The sequence below is a fragment of the Danio aesculapii genome, chromosome 18 (assembly GCF_903798145.1).
Source record: "Danio aesculapii chromosome 18, fDanAes4.1, whole genome shotgun sequence".
Classification (NCBI taxonomy): domain Eukaryota; kingdom Metazoa; phylum Chordata; class Actinopteri; order Cypriniformes; family Danionidae; genus Danio; species Danio aesculapii.
In genome coordinates this window covers 55,702,119-55,722,926 of record NC_079452.1, presented here as the reverse complement: position 1 = coordinate 55,722,926, position 20,808 = coordinate 55,702,119, and the positions used below count along the sequence as shown (strand labels likewise).

The 20,808-nt window shown below is 33.2% G+C and overlaps 1 protein-coding gene across 1 annotated transcript in view; it reads right to left on the bottom strand.

Annotated features, from left to right (window-relative positions):
• Window positions 1-20,808, bottom strand: part of cep126 (centrosomal protein 126) — a 55,431-nt gene that overhangs the window by 14,284 nt on the left and 20,339 nt on the right. The window contains exons 3-8 of the mRNA XM_056478053.1: window positions 19,209-19,341; window positions 16,034-16,096; window positions 15,585-15,701; window positions 7,725-7,870; window positions 7,495-7,606; window positions 4,477-4,663 (exon numbers count right to left, since the gene is read on the bottom strand). Coding sequence (XP_056334028.1) covers window positions 4,477-4,663; window positions 7,495-7,606; window positions 7,725-7,870; window positions 15,585-15,701; window positions 16,034-16,096; window positions 19,209-19,341 — 758 coding nt within the window. The remainder of the gene's footprint in view (window positions 1-4,476; window positions 4,664-7,494; window positions 7,607-7,724; window positions 7,871-15,584; window positions 15,702-16,033; window positions 16,097-19,208; window positions 19,342-20,808) is intronic.

The following is a 20,808-nucleotide window of genomic DNA, read 5'->3' as shown; positions in this document are numbered from 1 at the left end:
CTGTCATCATGGCAAAGATAAAAGAAATCAGTTATTAGAAATGAGTTAATAAAACTATTATGTTTAGAAATGTGTTGAAAAAAATATTCTCTCCGTTAAACAAATTGGATAATAAAAATAAACAGGGGGGCTATTTATTCAGGGGGGCTAATAATTCTGACTTCAACAATATATATATATATATATATATATATATATATATATATATATATATATATATATATATATATATATATATATATATAAAATTCAATAATTTGAAATATACACTACTGGTCAAAAGTTCGGGGTCAGTTTTTTTTTTTATTTTTTTTTATTATTATTCTGTTCATCAAGGCAGCATTTTTAAATGTTAAAAAATGTTAAATCGCTAAATATTTATTAAAAGTTTAAATAACTGCTTTCTTATTGTATATAATTTTAAATATAGTTTCAAAGGACATTATTACTCCAGTCATTATTGCTTTTATTACTATTACCATTAATAATAATAATATTAATTATGATAATAATAATCATAATAATGGGCGTCATGGTGGCGCAGTGGGTAGCACCATATCCTATAAATAGGGCTGGATAAGTTGCCGATTCATTTCGCTGTGGTGACCCCAGATTAATAAAGGGACTAAGCCGAAAATGAATGAATGAATGAATGAGTAAACCTAATAATTAATATTAGAGTGATTATTGAAGAAGCATGTGACTGAAAATTCTGAAAATTCATCTTAAAAATCACTGGAATAAATTATCAAATTAAATTATAAACTACTTTTCAACATTTATTTTATAGTGCAATAACATTTCACAATTTCTACTGTATTTTTGATAAAATAAATGGAGCCTTGGTGAGCAGGAGAAGCTTTAAAACATTTAAAAATCCTACTGACCCCAACCTTTTGAACGGTAATGTATTTTGCATGTAAAATCCAAACATGAACTTGTATATTACATTTGTAATTTGCATATATTGCCATAATATTACTATAACTGTGTTTAAATAGCTTATTATTTTTGTGGAAATAACAGATGAAAAGACAGTTAATCAAATAAACAATTTATTTGAAATATAAATATTTGTAAATGTATAAATTAAATTGCTTGAAAAAAAAGTTAACTTTCAAAACCTTAAATATACAAAATATGACTAAATGAAATAAAATCGAAAACTGGAATAAAGCTAATATGTTATTTTTTTCAACATTTTACAAACAGAGAGGAAAGATTTACGCAAGACGATTGCAGTCTTAAGGATTTCTAATTTTGGATCTGCACCAGAAAGCTTCAGCAATTTATCATACAAAATATAATAGCTAACCGAATTTCCAGAAGGAAAACCAATGACAGCCACAGAACGATGGTCACGGGCATCGAAGGGCATTTCATAAGTCTGACGACATTTGTGCACAGAATGGAAAACTTTTCCAAGAAGACCTGAGCTAAAGATCTATCCTAAATAGGGTTATTACTCTGTGCATCCTGCTCTGTTCACAGTTTAGTGTATTAAATTATGTGTTGGCTACAAGCCAGAGCAGGTAACATTCCAGCTGGAAGAGGACATAAACTAAGTGTGTGAGAGTGAAAGAATGTTTGTTTGAGGTATAGATCGGGGAATGTGTATCTGTGTTTTTAATATGCGTTTGTGTGATCTCATCTCTTTAAACACCTCAGTTTGTTCAGAAGATGCAGCAGCGTGTTGTGGCAGGAGGAGCCTTGGGCTAAAATTACAATGTCTTTTTCACCCTCTCCCCCAACACTTGGATTTGGATCTTAAGACCTTTACAAACTCCTTAAGCAAATTTGCAAAAAGGCTTCTTTCATCATACACAATCACGGCCCAGTGAATAACTTGCACCAGGAAGCTGATCGCAATTAGACTATAAATCACCTAATAAAATTAGAAATCTTCCTTATATTGTAATCATGGTAACAGAACGTAATCATCCCTTTAATCATGTTTTATTCATCTTGAGTACTAAACACCTGGTTGGCTGCATCATTCCGGAACTGTTCATTTCTTCAATATGGATATTACTTTAGGGTTCTTTCATGAACACCAGACTCAAGGACTTTCTTTTTAAAGTACCATTAATTTTATATCAAGCACCTTAGTAATTCATTTCACAGCATATGTAGCATCATGAAAGTCCTTACTGTATTTAACATTTCACTTACCTGTAGGGCTCTATTTTAATGATCTAGGCGCAAAGTCTAAAGCGTATGGCGCAAAAGCATTAAGGGTGTGTCCAAATCCACTTTTGCTATTTTAAGGATGGAAAAATACGCTCTGTGCCCCGGCGCATGGTCTAACAGGGTTGTGCTTATTCTCTTAATGAGTTATGGGTGTGTTTTGAGCATAAAGTGCATTAAATCAATCAGAGTCTCATTTCTCATTCCCTTTAAGAGTCAGTTGTGTCGCGCCATGGTGCATTTGCTATTTACATGGCAGACTTTGTAAGTGGAAAAACTGAATGGAAAAACTGAAAGCTTCACTAGCAAGAAAACAATTAAACAGCGCATCTGCAGCGCGAGGATAAAGAATGGGCCTCCCTCATTTGGCCTCTTTACTTTCTCTTTACTTCCTTAATTTTGTGAATAAAGGAACTGTTTTGTACGCACTCCACTGAAGACACCCATCAGCCTATATATTTAATTTTCATTTGTTAAGCACAAAGATTTGTTTCAAAACTATTTATAAATTCATTTCTAATTTTTAGCAAACTAATACATGAACAATAATAATGAAGTGTGGTCAAACAACGGAGTTATTTCCAACCACACATCCTATTCTTATGCCCCATATGGTGATGCATATGTCTCCAAGACCCAACAGAAGGACAAATCTAAACTTGTTTTTATTAAAACTAATATAAATATGCATATAATAAATAATGCAACTAATAATAATAACATTATACAAAAGCAAATTGTTATGAATAAACTGAAAAAAAAAAACCCAGAGATGAAGAAGACATGGAGCAGTGGTTTTTATATTTATGTAGAAAAGATATTTGTGTATTGCTGTACATCCTGTGTGTATTAAGCAATGTGTAGGTGTTCAACGTGTTCTGCACTGGACTTTAGACCTGCTTTCAGCTGGTCTGTTGCGCCGCCTATTTTAGTCCCTCAAAATAGCAACCCCCCAACAATGCACCTTAACACACCTCTTTTCTAGACAGACACACCCATGAGTCCACAAAGCGGCACAAGTGAATTTACTATTTTAACTATGTGGAGCAAAGTGAAAAAACTAGGTTTGAGTTGGTCGGAAAATAGCAACACATCGCGCCAAACACGTCTTGCGCCTGCACTGGGTGTATGATGGGGCCCTTATAATATTTACATTAAAAATTTTAGAGTTATTTAAAGTCGTTTTAAATAGTAATTTTCAATGAACTTTAATAAAATTTGTTGAATTTAATACTGATAATATTCAGATGCGGTTTCTGAATTATTGCTGAAATGTGTATTACTGTTAAGATTTTTAAATGAAGAATTTCTTACTTGAAGAATTGTTCTGTTTTTGACATCAGCACAGAATAATTGAAATAACAATTGAAATGAAATAACACCATTAACTTTTTATTACAATTCTAATTCAAGCACTTTCAGGTTTGTTTTTAAGTACTTTCCAGGCCTTAAATCCATATGCATTATTTTTAATTGTAAGTATAATCATGCTTTCATTCTGTCAAGATGCTTTAAATTGATACACAATATACAAACAAACTTGAATTAAACTGAATTGAATTACAATCATGCACTGTCAAAACTTTCATTTATGAATTACATATTTCTAAATAATTGACACTCTTCATTCCTTCATTTTCCTTCGGCTTAGTCTCTGATTTATCAGAGGTCGCTACAGTGCAAGGAACTGCCAACTATTCTGGCATGTTTTACGCAGCAGATGCCCTTTCAGCTGCAACCCAGTACTGGGAAACACCCATACACACTCACATTCACACTCATATACTATGCTACAATTTTAGTTTTTCCAATTCACCTACAGCACATGTCTTTGGACTGTGAGGGAAACCGGAGCCCGTAGAGGAAACCTACGCCAACACAGGGACAAATTCTACACAGAAATGCTGACTGGCCTAGCCAGAAGTCGAACCAGTGCCGTTCTTGCTGTGAGGTGACAGTGCGTTAACCAAGAGCTACCGGGCTGCCCTTAATTGACAATATCTGTTAGCTATATTTTATTATAAAAGCGTATTTAAAGGGACAGTTCATTATCATTGTCCGGTAACCATTGACTTCCATAGTATCTGTTTTTCCTACTATTGATGTCAATGGTTAGCAGTTTCTAACATTCTTCAAAATATCTTCTTTTGTATTCAACAGAAAAAAAGAAAGTCAAACAGGTTTGGAACAGGTGTGTGATGAGTAAATGATGACAGTATTTTCATTTTTGGTGAACTATCCCTTATTTGCTTTAAATGGATATGTATGTTTTGCAGCATATATATTAACCTGTGGATCTTGCTCTTTTTCTTTCAGAAGGGTCTGGCTCTCTTGCTGATCATTAAGGAAGAACGTCTGGTTGTTCCGGAAGTTACTCAGGCTCTTCTCCTGCAGGAGTTTGGTGTAGGCCTCTGCTGCTGATAAGGCACGCAGGTGACGAGCGCCCCCTGAAGGTTTCGGGGAGGGAGTGCAGCTCCTGACACAAAATAAAGCGCAGGCATTGTAATGATGAATTTTATTTTTATTTGAAAGATTATACTCAGCACTTACTCACACTTTAAGTGGTTCTAAACTTTTATAAATTTCTTTCTTCAGTTGAACACAAAACAAGAATTGAATAAGCTAAATTGGCATTGTGAATGCAAGAGTGTATGGGTGCTTCCCAGTGTTGGGTTGTGGCTGGAAGGGCATCCGCTGCGTAAAACTGGATAAATTGACGGTTCATTCCGCTGTGGCGGAATTAATGAAGGGATTAAGCCAAAAAGAAAATGAATGAATGAATGAATGAATGAATGAATGAACACAAAACAAGATTTCTGATGAATGTTGACAAAAAGCAGCCATTGAAATCCATCGTAGGAAAATAATTCTGCGGAATCCAATGGTTGCTTATTTAACATTAGAAGGTATACCTTCCTTTGTGTTCAGCAGATAAAAGAAACTAAAACAGTTAAATGAGGGCAGAATGCGAATTTTGGGGTAAACTACAGTATGCCTTTAACAATGAAAACAACAACAACAACTAATACCACAACTAATTAATTCTAAAACTAGAAGGTGAAATAATGGAAATTGATAAATGAAAAGTAATAATGAAACAACAATATATTATAAAAAATACAAAGAATGCTTCAGAAAAATAATTATTAATAATAAGCTAAAATCAAAAGACACACTCTTAGCTTTCTTTTCAAAAATACAGCAAGCCAACTTCTTGAACATTCTGTATGAGGGCTATATACTTCTTTTAGACACATTTACAGTGCTCAGCATAATTGAGTACACCCTGTTTTGAAAATGAATATTTTTATCCATTTCTCAGTGAATAAAGGCAATGTATTTTGGTGCATTTAAACAAAACAGATTTATTAAACAGATATATTTATTAGAATAATATTTTAGTCATCAAACATATTTAGAAACTGAAAGTTAATACAATTAAATTAAAGCAAAATATTTAAAAAAAAACTACAAAATTTCAATTAAATTTTTAATTTTTTGCTTCTCTTGACTTATCTTCTTATTTAAATTTGTATTTAGGATTTTCCTATAACATATACATTTGGGTGTACTAGTTTTTGACCATTGAGTTATTTTGTTAGATAAGCTCCAGATTTGGCTTCAGTACTGACTAATCTAATGCAGGCCCGTAGCCAGGGGGGGTTCAGGTGGTCCGAAAGACCCACCCCTCACTAACAAAATCCAGAATTTGACCCCTATATGAGCTAATTTATCCCATTTTTGATTGCTATACCATCATGAACTGTGAAAATTATAGATAGAAGGCTTTAAGTCTCAACTGGCCAAATTCTGACAAAGGAAAGTGAGCTGGCAATATTTTATTTGCCCATAGGTAGGCCCACATGGAATCTGTGCGCACAGAATTCCGCAGATTTTTAGCCCATCAATAATTCTGTTAATTTACTTGGGTAAATGTGTGTAATATCTATATTTATTCAGTTTTTTAAAATAGTTACAGTAATATTATTGACTAATATGAAAATGTTCATCTGATTTATGTACAATGCAGTTTGTAAAGGAACATTTTCAGTTTTTTAGTAGAGATATTATATGAGAGACTTGCTTTGTTTACCAAATAAAGTAGATCTAATTGCATTTGCATTTTAAGCAATAAATAAAAGTTAAAAAAAGATTTTTTTAAATTTTTTATTTATTTTATATTTTTTATTTTACATATTAAGGTTTTATGATACTCCCAAAATAGTTCTGCAGAAATCTGCAGATTTTTACCAAAGTTCTCCACAGAAATAGCAAAAAACGTCCGCAGATTCCGTTTGGCCCTACACATAGGCTGCAGTTTTTATTTTAAAACAAATTTTATAATAATAGTTTGTAATATATTTTATAATAAATTTGTTAATTTTTTTTTAATCTCATAACAATTTTTACAAAACTGAATTAACTTATAGTTTGAATACAAATTTGCATTTAAAACTTCATAGTAAAATAGTTTGGTGAGCACTCCTACAAAAATGTTTTGGTGCATTAAAAAAGTGTGGTTATGATCACCATCTGACAAGCTGATCCAGCGTATATTAGTTCCTAAAATGTCACTAAAATGCATAATTGAATAGAAAAATTAGGCGAATAACTGCAAAAAAGAAAAAAAGAACCACCCCTTTTAATAGGCTGGCTACGGGCCTGTAATGTATATACATTATAATATTGTATAGCTTCCTATTACAAAAATAATAAATTTGAAAAATAGATTTGTGAGGGGTGTACTTATTTATGTTGAGCACTGTATATACATTTTTAGTTAACCAAATCCTAATGTTTTAACTTCAGAAAAGTAAAGAATGAAATATTTGTTGCAACAACTTAAAAGTTGTGTTATTCTGGCCAAATATCATTTTCTGGAAAAAAAAAATGCTTTATATGTCAATGTTTTATATTGATAAGAAATATGACCTGGTTCATTCCGCTGTGGTGACCCCAGATTAATAAAGGGACTAAGCCGAAAAGAAAATGAATGAATAAATGAATGAATGAGAAATATTTTTATAGTTTTATAAAATAAAATTAGTATTCCCATTTTAAAATATAATACCTTTTTTTACAGTAGTTAGTAGTAATGTAATGTATCAAGTTAAATTAGAACATATTTAAATTCCACTGAAAATTCTGAAGCTGCAATAAAATTGGTTTAATGCTTTTTATGTTTCATTTCAGTTAACATTTACTTTATTTGATGTAATAAAATGGCTTTAGTTTTATGTTTTTAGTAATAGCTGACTATAATAATTCTGCCTATTATGATATATCGTGATGGCAGTAATGGCGTACCTGCTAGCAGGGGAGGCACCCGACCAAAATTGAGATGGATGAGTATATAAGAGTGGACTGCCTTGAATATGACGAAGTGCTTCGTCAAGGTTGGGTGTTCTTCTCTTAAAGGCTTCTGCGAACACAAATCACCCTATTTACTGTATATGGCAGACAAACTGTTTACAACACACACACATGGTATGTAGACACATGGATTAGTGGTCACCTGACTAGTTCACTGAACATACCGGGTCTTTTCCTTTGAGAAGGCGGAAGATGAGCTCTTTGGAAGTTCTCTGTGGCCTCCTGGACCTTCTGATGGCGCTGTTGTAGAATATTCTCCCTTAGTCTCTGCTCCTTGACATCCCACTGTTTTCTTCTCTCATCTAGAGCCCTGAAAATAGATATACAGTCAGACAGTTTACATGCATGTTAATATTTCAGCTCATTAAAGGGATAGGTCACCCAAAAAAGAAAATTTACTCACTATTTACTCAACATTAAGTGGTTATAAACCTTTATGAGTTTTAGCATTGAATTCTAAAGTAGAAAAAATAATATGAGTGTCAATGATTACAGGGTTCGGGCTTTCTTTCTTCTGCTGAACACAACAGAATATATTTTGAAGAAAGCCAAACTTGTTTGGAATAAGTGAAGGGTGATTATATGACAAATTGACACATTTGGGTGAACTATCACTTGTAAATAACATGTTAATATCAGTGCTAATTTGGTTGATGAAAAATTTTCGTCATAATTTTTGTGATGTACAAGTTTCTACTGACGAAAACTAGACGAAAACTAAATAAAAATTAAGTGATAATGACGACAACTGTAATAAAAATGTACTGACATTTTCGTTGACTCATAAAAACGAGATGAGAATGTGATTGAGACATGTATTTTGGTAAATATCCAATCAGAATCAACACACACACACATTTGAAAAGTAACTGGTCCACAGTAGATGCGGGATGCAATTCCATCATCTTCCATAGGGGCGTCTGTTTGATTAAATTATAATAAGATGGCAACAGTTGAGAGAAAAGGCAAAAAGTCGAGACAAAAAGACTGTAAACCGTATTGGTAGGAAACAGCTGATAAAAACAACAAATCTAAAGCGACATCAGCATGCCAGGAAGTCATCCCGAAATTCACAGTAAACTCAATCTTTTTTATTTAGCCGAGTATGTTTTGCTTAAATAAAATGCTATAGCCTCTCGCTGACCTTTAGAGAAATGACTCTGTTATAATGTATATTAAAATTATTACATCGGTAACATATGATCATGGCCTTCATTTTCATGAGGAGTTGTTTCCTTGTGCGTTTCATTTTAGCTGCAGCAAACTTACAGTTTAGCTAACCAGCTAACTCACACTAGGCTGTCTGTGCCTGCCAAGATCGTTATGACAACAGCCATTTACAATGTACTACTACCAAAAAACAAAGACTGGTTTATTCAGGATGTCGTTCAGTAAGATTATTTCTTACTATAAGGATGTAGGAAGGAGCTACAAGGAGCTCATTGTGGACTTCAGGAATGGACGAACAGGCTCACATGATCCCATCCACATTAATGGGATGGCCGTTGAGCCTGTCTCATCCTTCAAGTTCCTGGGGACCCACATCTCTAAAGACCTTTCCTGGACCACCAACACCTCCAGCCTGGTCAAGAAGGCTCACCAGCGCCTATTCTTCTTGAGGCAACTAAAGAAAAACCAGCTTTCATCAGCCGTCTTGGTGAACTTCTACCGATGCACAATAGAAAGCATCCTGACCAACTGCGTCATGGTCTGGTATGGAAGCTGCTCTGTTGCTGAGCGTAAGGCACTGCAGCGGGTGGTGAAAACTGCCCAACGCATCATAGGGACTACACTGCCAGCCATAGAGGACATCCAGAAGAAACACTGTCTGCGCCGAGCACGCAGTATTCTTAAGGACACCTCTCACCCTGCTCACAGACTGTTTTCTCTCCTGCCTTCCGGCAGGCGCTTCAGGCTCCCCCGGACAAAAACCAGCAGACTGAGGAACAGCTTTTTCCCCAGAGCTGTCTTCCTTTTGAACTCTGCCCCTCACTGACTCTTTTGCCCCCCAATACACCCCCACACTCCTCTAACTTATACTCCTCACAATCACTGCACTATTTAACATTTGCACATTTAAAGTTTGCACATATTCATTGCACTGATTCACTTATTTGAACTGGACATACCCACTGCACATGGACATTTGTAATTATGTTTATCTATCTGCACACTTCTGCTATTAAATACAACCTGTATATAATGTTCATAGTACATCCATCTGTAAATATCACCATAGTTTTTCTATAACTGCACTTTATAGCTTATACCTGTATCCTGCACTTGCTGCTATTGCACTGCTGGTTAGACCTAAACTGCATTTCGTTGCCTTGTACTTGTACATCTGTAATGACAATAAAGTTGAATCTAATCTAATGATATTGTAGTGCTGTAATCTCCGCTTATCAGGGAATTGCATTCTAAGGAAATTGCCTTGAAGTGAAGCGCACTTTTATTTTTGACGTACATCTTCGCTTTAGTATTCCTCTATATATGTGAACAGAGCCATTAGATTAGATTAGATTAGATTCAACTTTATTGTCATTACACATGTACAAGTACAAGGCAACGAAATGCAGTTTCGTGTTCAACTGGCTAAAAAGATTAGTAGTTTACCATATTAGAATTTGCTACATATTGCACATTCCTACATTTTCAGTAGTCTACTATTCTTGCTGACACAAATTTTTACATATTACTTATGATATAAATAAACAATGCATTTCTAATTTTTGGTCTTTAATGGAAAAGCAACAGTATATTGCATATTTTAATTTTATTTAATTTTGTTAGAAATATATTTTAGTCAACTAAATATAGATTTAGTCGACTAAATTCTTATGAAATTTTGTCAACTAAAACTAGACTGAAAGTAAAATGATTCAGAAGATTAAAATATGACTAAAACTAAAAAGGAATTTTAGTCAAAAGACTACGACTAAAACTAAATCAAACTTTGCCGTCAAAATTAACACTGGTTAATATGTTAAATTTAACATTAAAAAAGGTTTAAAAAGGTTTGTTTATAAATAATTTTATCTTCATGTATGCTCAAAAATCTGGGTTGTTGTAACCCACACTGTAAAAAAGTGATTAACTGTATATATAAAAAAAATTTCACTTAACTTACAATTTTAAATTAAGTCAACTTTTTACTGTTACTTAAACAAGCAAGTAAACCCATTCCCATAAAAATGACTAGCTGACTTTACTTTATAAAGTGAGTAAACCCATTGTAACTCAGGACTGTTTAGTTGACAACTTATTTTTTTATAATTATGAACATACAGTAGTTCATTTACTTAATAATTTTAGGACAATGTATTAACTCACTTTTACTTTTTAAAGTAAAGTCAACTAAGAATATTTATGGTTCAACATTGGTTCAAATATGAAGAAACCAACCGTTGGGTTAAAAAGTGTATCTAAATTTAATTGAAAAAATTAACCCAATGTTGGGTTTGTCTATATTTTCCCCAATGGGTTATGACAACCAAGCATTTTTAAAGTGTAGTGATTTATACAAATGGAATAATTTGTGCATCAAAGTACATCTTTTGTTATGTCAGGTGTTATGTTCAATGACTCTTAAAATGTTGATGAGTAGGGCTGGGCAATTCATTGAAAACATATCAAAATCAACATTCAGAACCTATAATCGATCAAATTTTTTCAGGTCAATTTTTTTCAATTACTTTCCCTACTGCGTGTGGAGTCACGTGACCTTGCTCTGTTAAGGCTGATTTAAACTTCTGCATCGAGCGCATGGTCCAGTGCAGCCTTCGTGTGGTCGCATACCAGTACACCTCTCAAAAATGTATGGTCAAAAAATGAATAAATAAATAAAATAATTAGTCTTATCGTAATCGAGTTAAAATGTTCAATTAATCAAGATTTTGATTTCAGACCAAATCGCCCCGCCATGTTGATGAGTATTGCTCAATGTCAGAGGGAAATCTATATATATTATACATACATCATGCAGTATTTTGATTGTAGCACCTACTTTTCTGCTGAAACACATTTTATATAATTCTTTGAGTCAAGAAAGCATCTGAGTTTCTTATATTTCTTCCGTCCTTACTGTAAAACTGAATACACTTATATTGGCAGTAAGGATGCATTCCTGTGTCATACCACACACAAGCACACTTCAATAAACCTACAAAAAGCATGTTTTATGCATTTAGATACTGTTCAATATCTGTAGAAGGGGACAAAACCTTGCTGTGATGATCAAATTATGCTCTGATAAAGGAAAACAGGTAGATAACCACATGCACTGTCAGATTATGAAGCATAATTGAGTAAGATCAATGCTCTCAGTATGAAAATACAAGCTCCTTTTGTGCCAGTTTGATCCTTTTAACGATATTATTAATTTGTTTAAAGGCGGAAGGATGAAAACTTTGGCAACTGTTTGCAGCATATCAAATGCACTACTTGACTTCTAATGGAAATGAGACTTTAATCTAATTGGCAATATCAGACTATTGCGCAAGCTGCTGTTATCTCAGACGTTTACTTTCCAGGGTAAACAGAAACCTGAGCTTTCTCTAGCAGATGCATTTCAGCTTAATTAATTTGTTAATGGCACAGAATGTAGCGCATGCCTATGATGCGAACCCATTGAGCTGTCTGTCAGAACTGCAGCTATAATCATGGAGAAATAAAATAGAAAAGCAACCTGAATTAAACTTGTAGTGTATTTTTTTTTAATTTACTTCTTTAAAAATAGTTTTTTTTTTTAGATTTAAGATTTTTATTGTGTCAAGGGTGTAGGTTCGCACTTGACAGTGGGGCCAGGTGAATCAAACAACACCCCCCCCCAAACATTGCTATTAATGTGATTAAAATATTTTATTAATCCATCCTCTCTTCAAACAATGTATTAAGTTAAATTAAGTAGTCAGGCCCGTAGTCAAGGGGGGTTCGAAAGACCAAAAGTTGGATTATTATTATTATTGTTTGAATTTTTCTTTTTATTCAAATGGCCAAATTCTGACTGAGGAAAGTTGAATGTGCTGGCCAGATTGTTATTTGCCTGTAGACTTCAGTTTTCAATTTAAATTTATATAAATATGTATCTTTGTATATATATATATATATATATATATATATATATATATATATATATATATATATATATATATATATATATATATATATATATATATATAAATGTATAAAACTGTAATATAACATTTACAGTTTAAATGCACATTTGTAAATAAACACTAAAAATAGTAAAAATGGTAGGAAATATTTTTGGTATATCAAAAAGTGTGGTTATGATTACCATCCGACAAGATAATTCAGCAAAATTTAGTTCTTAAAATGTCACTAAAATGCAATATTTATACATAATTATACATAAATATTTATATCATCACTAAATAGAAAATCAGGCGAATAACTACAAAAAGGTTCAGTTTTTTAAGAAAAAAATAAGTACCCCTTTCAATAAGCTGGCTACAGTCCTAAAAGTGTAATAGTAAAAGAATGTTTATTAACTGATAAAGAGAGAGTTTAATAAAGATTTTCGTTTATTTTAGCCATGAAACATATATATATATATCAGTATTAATAAAAGATGGAGCACAGGCTGTAGTTTTTATCACAAATAGTTTCAACCGAAATTGGTGTTACTCTAAGAGATTAGGGATCATATACTTCTACATTTAGCTGTTTTTTCTGCTGTTAGTTTTTAGGGCATATTATTCAGACTATATCAGTCTGCTATAACGTTATACTGTGGGTTAAAGTGGGGGAAAAGCACGAGCATTAACGGCATTATCATGATGAATTCATTCAGTAGAGAACTTGCATTTATGTGACTTACACTTTTCATTGAAAAAGCTCCTCCGTGTCACACACCTTATTCTTGCACGGAAATTCTCATGAAGTTTTGGCGCTGCTACATCTGAACGCAGCTACAACCTCTCACATGACAGCAGGGAAAGGCTCAGCCAATCACATTGTTCATATGTGTTTTGGGGGCGGTGCGACTCGAGGAGAGACGAGATTTAACCTGCAAGTCTAGGTTAATACTGACAGCGCAATTTTTTTTAAAGTGAATCAAATTATTGGTGGGGACATTTCAATAGTTAGTGGATATTGGTGTGAATGTGTGCCCTCCGTCCATGCGAAATCTACACCCCTGTATTATGTATTATATAATACTATGGCAACGCAATTAAGGTTAATTTCAGGAATTTTGTCAATTAATAACCTTTTTTTTCCACAGTATGACAATTGTTACCACCATGATAGGTTTTATTATTATAAAAATATATATATTAAAAAAATAATAATAATATGAAACATAAAAAATGGAGATATCACTTCTCTTGTCATTGACACGCATACACACAGAACTCAAGGAATATACTATCTATGTATTCACTATGTATACCATGGGTCTCAAACTCAATTCCTCAATTCGGAAGGCCGCATCTCTGCACAGTTTTGCTCCAACCCTAATCAAACACAGCTGATCCAAATAATCAAGATGTTCAAAAGAGTCTGAACACCTTCATTAGTTGCATCGGCTGTGTTTGATTAGGGTTGAGCAAAACTGTGCAGGGCTGCGGCCCTCCAGGAATTGAGTTAGAGACTCATGATGTACACTATGTATGTATATGAATGTACTTAAACTACTGAATTATTAAGACTGCTTATTAAGTGATCTGTTAAGCTGTCTGAGTGGCTTTGGTTTTCTTAATTATACAATTATTTACAATATTATTTTAATGTATGTTTATTTTAATATGGCTTATTCTGTGATTGATTTTTGTAATTTGTTTAATTCATAATATCAGAAAAAGAATCATGTCATTGACATTGATATTCTTTATATAAACTGAAAACAAAAAAAGTTAAACTAAAGTTTAACTAAAGTTAACTAAATTAAAGTTTTTACTTAAACTAAAAACTATTCTACTGAAAGACCTTTTAAGACCTTCTAAGATAAAACAGTTTGAATAATCATGTTTTTGAAATCCAAAATAAAATTATTAAAATTTCACATGCTTCAAACCAAGTTATTTTAGCACTATTAATACATATTAAGTAGTAATAGTTTGAATTATTATAATGATTTTTTTTTTTTATTTCCGTTTGAATTTTTAAAGTTTTCTCTAATCTGCCAGAACAGTCTCTTCTTCCTTATCATCACTGCCTTCTATAAAGTACTTTTTCTTTGCTCTTGCTGATTGGAGCTTCTATTTCAAGCTAGTAAATCCTGGCTGACAAGTAAAGGATTGTATAACAGTATCTGCGCTCTGTAGGGTAGCTTCACTTTTAATGTGCACAGAGACTGACCAGGTCAAAACCCCAGACTAAGTCATTAAGAGCATGGAGACAGCTCTTAGTATATCTGACACTCACTGTCAACACCGCATTCAGCTGGTGTGCATTGCTTCTGATCGCTGGGACTCTTGCCCGGCAGTCTTTTAGCACATAGTTGCCTTGTTGGTGAATACGCTGATGCTATTTTCTTGTTTTTGCCACCTCATCTCATAACAGGTCTCCAGAGACCAACAGAAAGAGCTGTGTGCTTTCATATCCATGTTGAAATGAATTAAATGCTTTGGAAATACATTTACAGCAGACATAGATATAAATGCACAATTTTAATTGACAAAGAAAGGAGATTTTCAATAAAAATATAATAAAATTATTGTGTTGGAGTTTACACACATTGTGTCCAAATGTAAAACAAAACAAAACAAAAAAACAAACAAAAAATGTTAACAGATAAAAATATCGAGGACATTTTTTATGAAAATGCTATTTTAATTTTTGCACTACAATGTTTCAAAACATTCTATGGTATACATTTTATGGTAAAGGTTAGTGGAAATTTACCAGCAATTGCTTAGTGAAAAATGTCTAAACACCAAATTTATATTATACAAAATATATGAGTTTTAATTCAAGACATTTATGAAATTAACTTAAAACTTTGATGTAAATTCATAAAGAAATCAACATAAAATCAGATAAATTTTTGTCACACTTACTTTCTTCTGCGATTAGTTTCTAGAGAGAGCTTGCGAGCCCGAGCCTGGCAGTACCTCTGCTCCTGTAGCAGCACTTCCCTTTCATCTTCAGTTTCTCCATATACACCTGATCTTATGCTAATGTGATGCAAAGTCAAGGAAGGTAAATATATATATATATATATATATATATATATATATATATATATATATATATATATATATATATATATATATATATATATATATATATGCCTATATATTATATAGTAATATAATATAATATATTATAATATATTATAATATTTTATATATCTACAATATTATAACAATTATGTGTGCTTAGTTTAGGATTAGTCATAAAATCCTCTTTGCACGAATAATCAACTAAGCCAATTGTTTTATTACAGTAACGTTACAGCTGAATAGACTATAATCTCCACACATAATTCACACACAAAAAAGGATACGAGTAATAAAGTGTGTCCTCCAGGACTGACATCCCGAATATCAGGTCTCCACACAACGAAGATCTTATCCATACAGCAAAAACTGTATCTTATCGCGCAATAACATTGCTGGACAGAAGGCTACGAAGGGAAAATATTGAAGAATGACAGCAAAATAAAGACTAGAAAGCCGGTGGAACGGCAGACAGGTAACATTTACTACCTATGACTTTATGACTTCCTTTGGTGTGATGCTTAATTTATCCAGACCGAGTGCGTTTTATCTTGTCATTGTGTTAAATTATATCAGGTTAAGGTAAGCCTTCATCGCCATTCTCTACAGGTGAAAGAGTTCTGATGCCATGTCAGTAACCAGTGACGCGCTTCCTTGACAACAGACACAAACTCATGGTGTAGGCGCGGTCACGTCACGTCAGTCAGAAGGGATTGATCCGCCTCGATCTAAGTGGATTTAATACACTGCTGCTCCCTGCTGGATCATGTGAGTACGCAAAAGGTTACATGCAGTTTTGATTCTTGGAAAATCTACGTGAGCAGTCGGATGTCAGTAGTTAATTTCTTAGTCACCGGTTTCAGTTAGTTTCAAACTATTCTATCGGTTACAATTGTGAGTTACTTGCATCGTGGTCCTCAAATATTAGGCCCACGAGGTCCTAATATTTCACCTGCGCCTGCCTTGAAAATAACGAAAAAGGTACTCTTTCACCATGTAAGTAACCTACATAAAAGAGGTAATGTTAACAACTGAACACCTATACAGCCAATATACTACATACTAATAGTCTACACCAGGATGAGTTGGAGTAGGGCTACACACACACTCAGTGCTCAAATAATGTGTAGTCCAGAGATGCCCAAACTACAGTAGGGCCCTTTGATTTGGCCCGACATTCCTTCTGAGAAAAGAGGGGAAATGATAGGGATGGTTTAGAGATTGTCAATTCAAATATAACGTAACCTTTTATTTGTTTGTTTAATTGTTAAGCCACAAAAAAAGTAACTTAAATTAAATGTGTCAATTTAAATGCTGTAATTTCATTTAAATTGTACATACTGTATAACCCGACAGATAAAGGACAATGCAGAGACTTCAGTGAGTGAATAAAACAGAGGCAGATTCTGCTTGACTGGTGTATTCAGAATTGAACTCCTGTTAAAATTCTCCTATGTTCTTATTGCTATAAGATTCAAAGTGATGTTTTCTATTGATTTTTAATAATTATTAAATAAATTAAGAATGACCCATGGCAACTTTAATATAAAATAGTTTGGTATGTTTGTCTTCAGCCCACGTCTCTCAATGATATTAGGTTTTTGGCCCTTCATACGAAAAAAGTTTGGACACCCCCGGTGTAGTATGTTCAAAAATGTAGGCATTATAGTATCCTCTCAGAGGTCAGTAAATTTGATCCCTTTGTCATCTTTATTTTAAATAATTAAATAAAATAGTTTATGATCTATTAGGCTACATCAAACTACCAGGGGGTGATGAAAATATTTTAGTCTCTCTTATCAGCATGCGCAAATCATGCTAAATCATACAACCATGCTAAATCTTTGCTTAATCAGTCAGATAAGCAAGAGAAAGCACTTGTTGCAGGAGAAAAGCACTTGTTGTTTCAATGGGATTCTCACAAACAAATCATATGCTTCTTTTTGGCACAGAATAAAATAAATGTAAAATTGTGTCTTGCAGCAGGTGGTGCTACTGTGTAAGGTTTACAACTAGCACTTCTTGGACTCTATTTTAACGACCTAGGCGCAAAGTCTAAAAAGCAGGTTGCAAAAGCATTAAGGGCGTGTCTGAATCCACTTTTGCTATTTTAAGGAACGGAAAAATCCGCTTTGCACCCCGGCGCATGGTCTAACAGGGTTGTACCATGGCGCATTTGCTATGTACATGGCAACTTTGTAAGTGGAAAAACTGAACGCTTCAATAGTGAGAAAACAGATATACAGATCATCTGCAGCGCAAGGATAAAGAACGTGCCTCCTCCAATCGGCCTTTACTTTCTCTTTCTCTCTTTCATGGATAAGGAAACAGTGTTGTACACTCCACTGAAGACATACATTAGCCTACATAATTAATTTAGTTTGTCAAGCGAAAATATTTGTTTCAAAACAATTTCTAGTTTTATCCAAACACACATGCTATGGCCCATATGGGCAAATCTAAGCTTGTTGGAAGCAGTGGTTTTTATATTTATGTAGAAAGCAATATTTTTTGTAACATTTCATTCCTTTAATTATTTTTCATTTGTAAAGATATTTGCGTATCGCTGTATATCCTGTGTGTTTTAAGCAATGTGTAAACAGGGCACTTTCAGCTGGTCTATTGCACAGTCTTTTTTAGTTCCTTAAAAATAGCAATGAGCCAATAATGCACCTTAACACACCTCTTTTCTAGACCAGAACACCCATGAGTCCATAAAGTGGTGCAAATGGATTTACTATTTAAACAACGTGGAGAAAAACTGGAAAATTAAGGTTGCGCTGGTCTGAAAATATCAACAAATTGGGGCTAACACGTCTTGCACCTTATAGCGCCGGGTGTATGATAGAGCCCCTTGTGTGTGTTGCCTCTTCTTGTTGAATCATGGAATGCCTCCTCAATTGTGAGTTACTTTGGACAAAAGCATCTGCTGAATGTTAATGTATATTTCAATTCACCCTTAACACTGAGAAAGGTTAGAGCTGCAAGAAACAGAATAATGAGATACATCAGAAATGTGAGAGAAAATTAACTCAAATTGCAAGAAAAAGTACCATTTCTGAGAAAAAAAGAAAATGACAAGAAGGTATATAAATGCACACAAGCTTTGATATTTACACAAACAGGTGCAACAGATTTATTAATAAAACAAAAACAATAATAGAAAAAACTATTCATTATAAAAATGTAGCATCATTATAGTTACAGCAGTTTTCCCCTAAAATTTCCATCCATCTGTTCCTCATGATGTAGTCTTTATTTGAAGGTCTTTCACACATTAACTGCTTTAAATCACTTAACTGAAGTTGTGAATGGCGGGTCTTCCCAGGGTTGATCCTGTCTGTCACAGCCGCTGCAGAGTGTGAATTGAAGTGAAGCTGCTGGGTTAGAGATGTTAGACTGTGAATGTAAGTAGCTGACAAGCCGTGTCGACCCGTTCAGGTATGTTTGTTCCAGCATGACATAGACTCTTTTGAACCACCTCCTCTCTCGCTGTCTAGGATCTCTACATGACTGTCCTCCTGTGACTGACCCTCCTGACTGTGAGATGCATCAGTGTGCAGCTGAATCTGCTCCTGTGCTGTGCCATCAGCAGCTGAAAATTCACACTTGACACGTGAAGATAAAAAAGGGTGAGTGGAACAGTTCACACATGCAAAAAATAAAATATTTTATAATATATTAATGGTTAAGTGAGTGAACAAATGAAAACATTTAAATTCGTGCTAATTAATCGTGATTAAACGCATCCAAAATAAAAATACATTTTTACACAATTTTTTTTGTGTATATTATTCTATATGTAAATATTTGCCTGACTATATTGTATGAAATGTTTGTTGATATTTCTATATAGAAATATTTATATATAATACAAATATATAAATGAGAAGAAGAAGCTTGCTGGTTCGAGTCCTGGCACAGTCCAAAGACGTGCGGTATTGGTGTATTTTGGTGTATTAGATGAACTATATTGTCCGTAGTGAATGAGTGTGTATGGGTGTTTCCCAGTACTGGGTCGTGGCTGGAAGGGCATCCACTGCGTAAAACACATACTGGCATAGTTGGGGGTTAATTCTGCTGTGGCAACCCTTGATAAATAAGGGACTAAGCTGAAGGAAAATGAAAGAATATATATATATATATATATATATATATATATATATATATATATATATATATATATATATATATATATATATATATATATAATTTATATATATATATATATATATATATATATATATATACATACATACATACGTACATGTATATATATTAATAATTATTCATTTGACAGCACTAATTTAAATAAGTACAAAGTATGAAATCTTTAAATTTACACCAAGTGAAAAAGAATAAATTAGTAAAAATATTTACTGATACAGAAGCAGTAACGCTAAAATGAACAAATATATAACTGGATATATGACTAAATAAGTATTTAAATATGTAAATTCACATCATGTGAGCAAAAAAGTGTACTGTAAATAAACATTTCACTTGTAATCCACAGCAAGATTATATATGCAAAATAGTACATTATGTATAAGTTACACATACAGTCAGGGATGGGCAGTATTTATCATGTATGTATTTCAAATATGTATTTCAAATACAAAATAGTATTTTGTAATTTTTATTTGATAGGGTTTATGAAAATGGATGAATATTTTGTATCAAAATACTTTAGTGTCTTGTATTTTTGTAGTTTCAAAATACTGTAAAATACTTTGCAAGAAGTCAACATGATGACATCATAAAAGTGAGAGCTCTGATTGGTGTTTTCTCATTATTTGCCTAAGCTTTGAGATCAGAACAGAACAGAACAGAAAACTAATTTATTTTTAAGAAGGTGGTGAATGATTGAATGGATGGAAATTATGCTTAGGGAAAGTAACAGACAAAGGGTGAGGGTATATTCAGGAGCATGTCAGCAACCCTTGAAAACCGCTACTGAGCAATGCTAAGACCAGAAATGTATAATGGCTATAGTGTACAATTCAGCATTTTTGTTTAAGAAATGAGACAGATTATGAATGGTGGGAAATTTAGTGGCCAC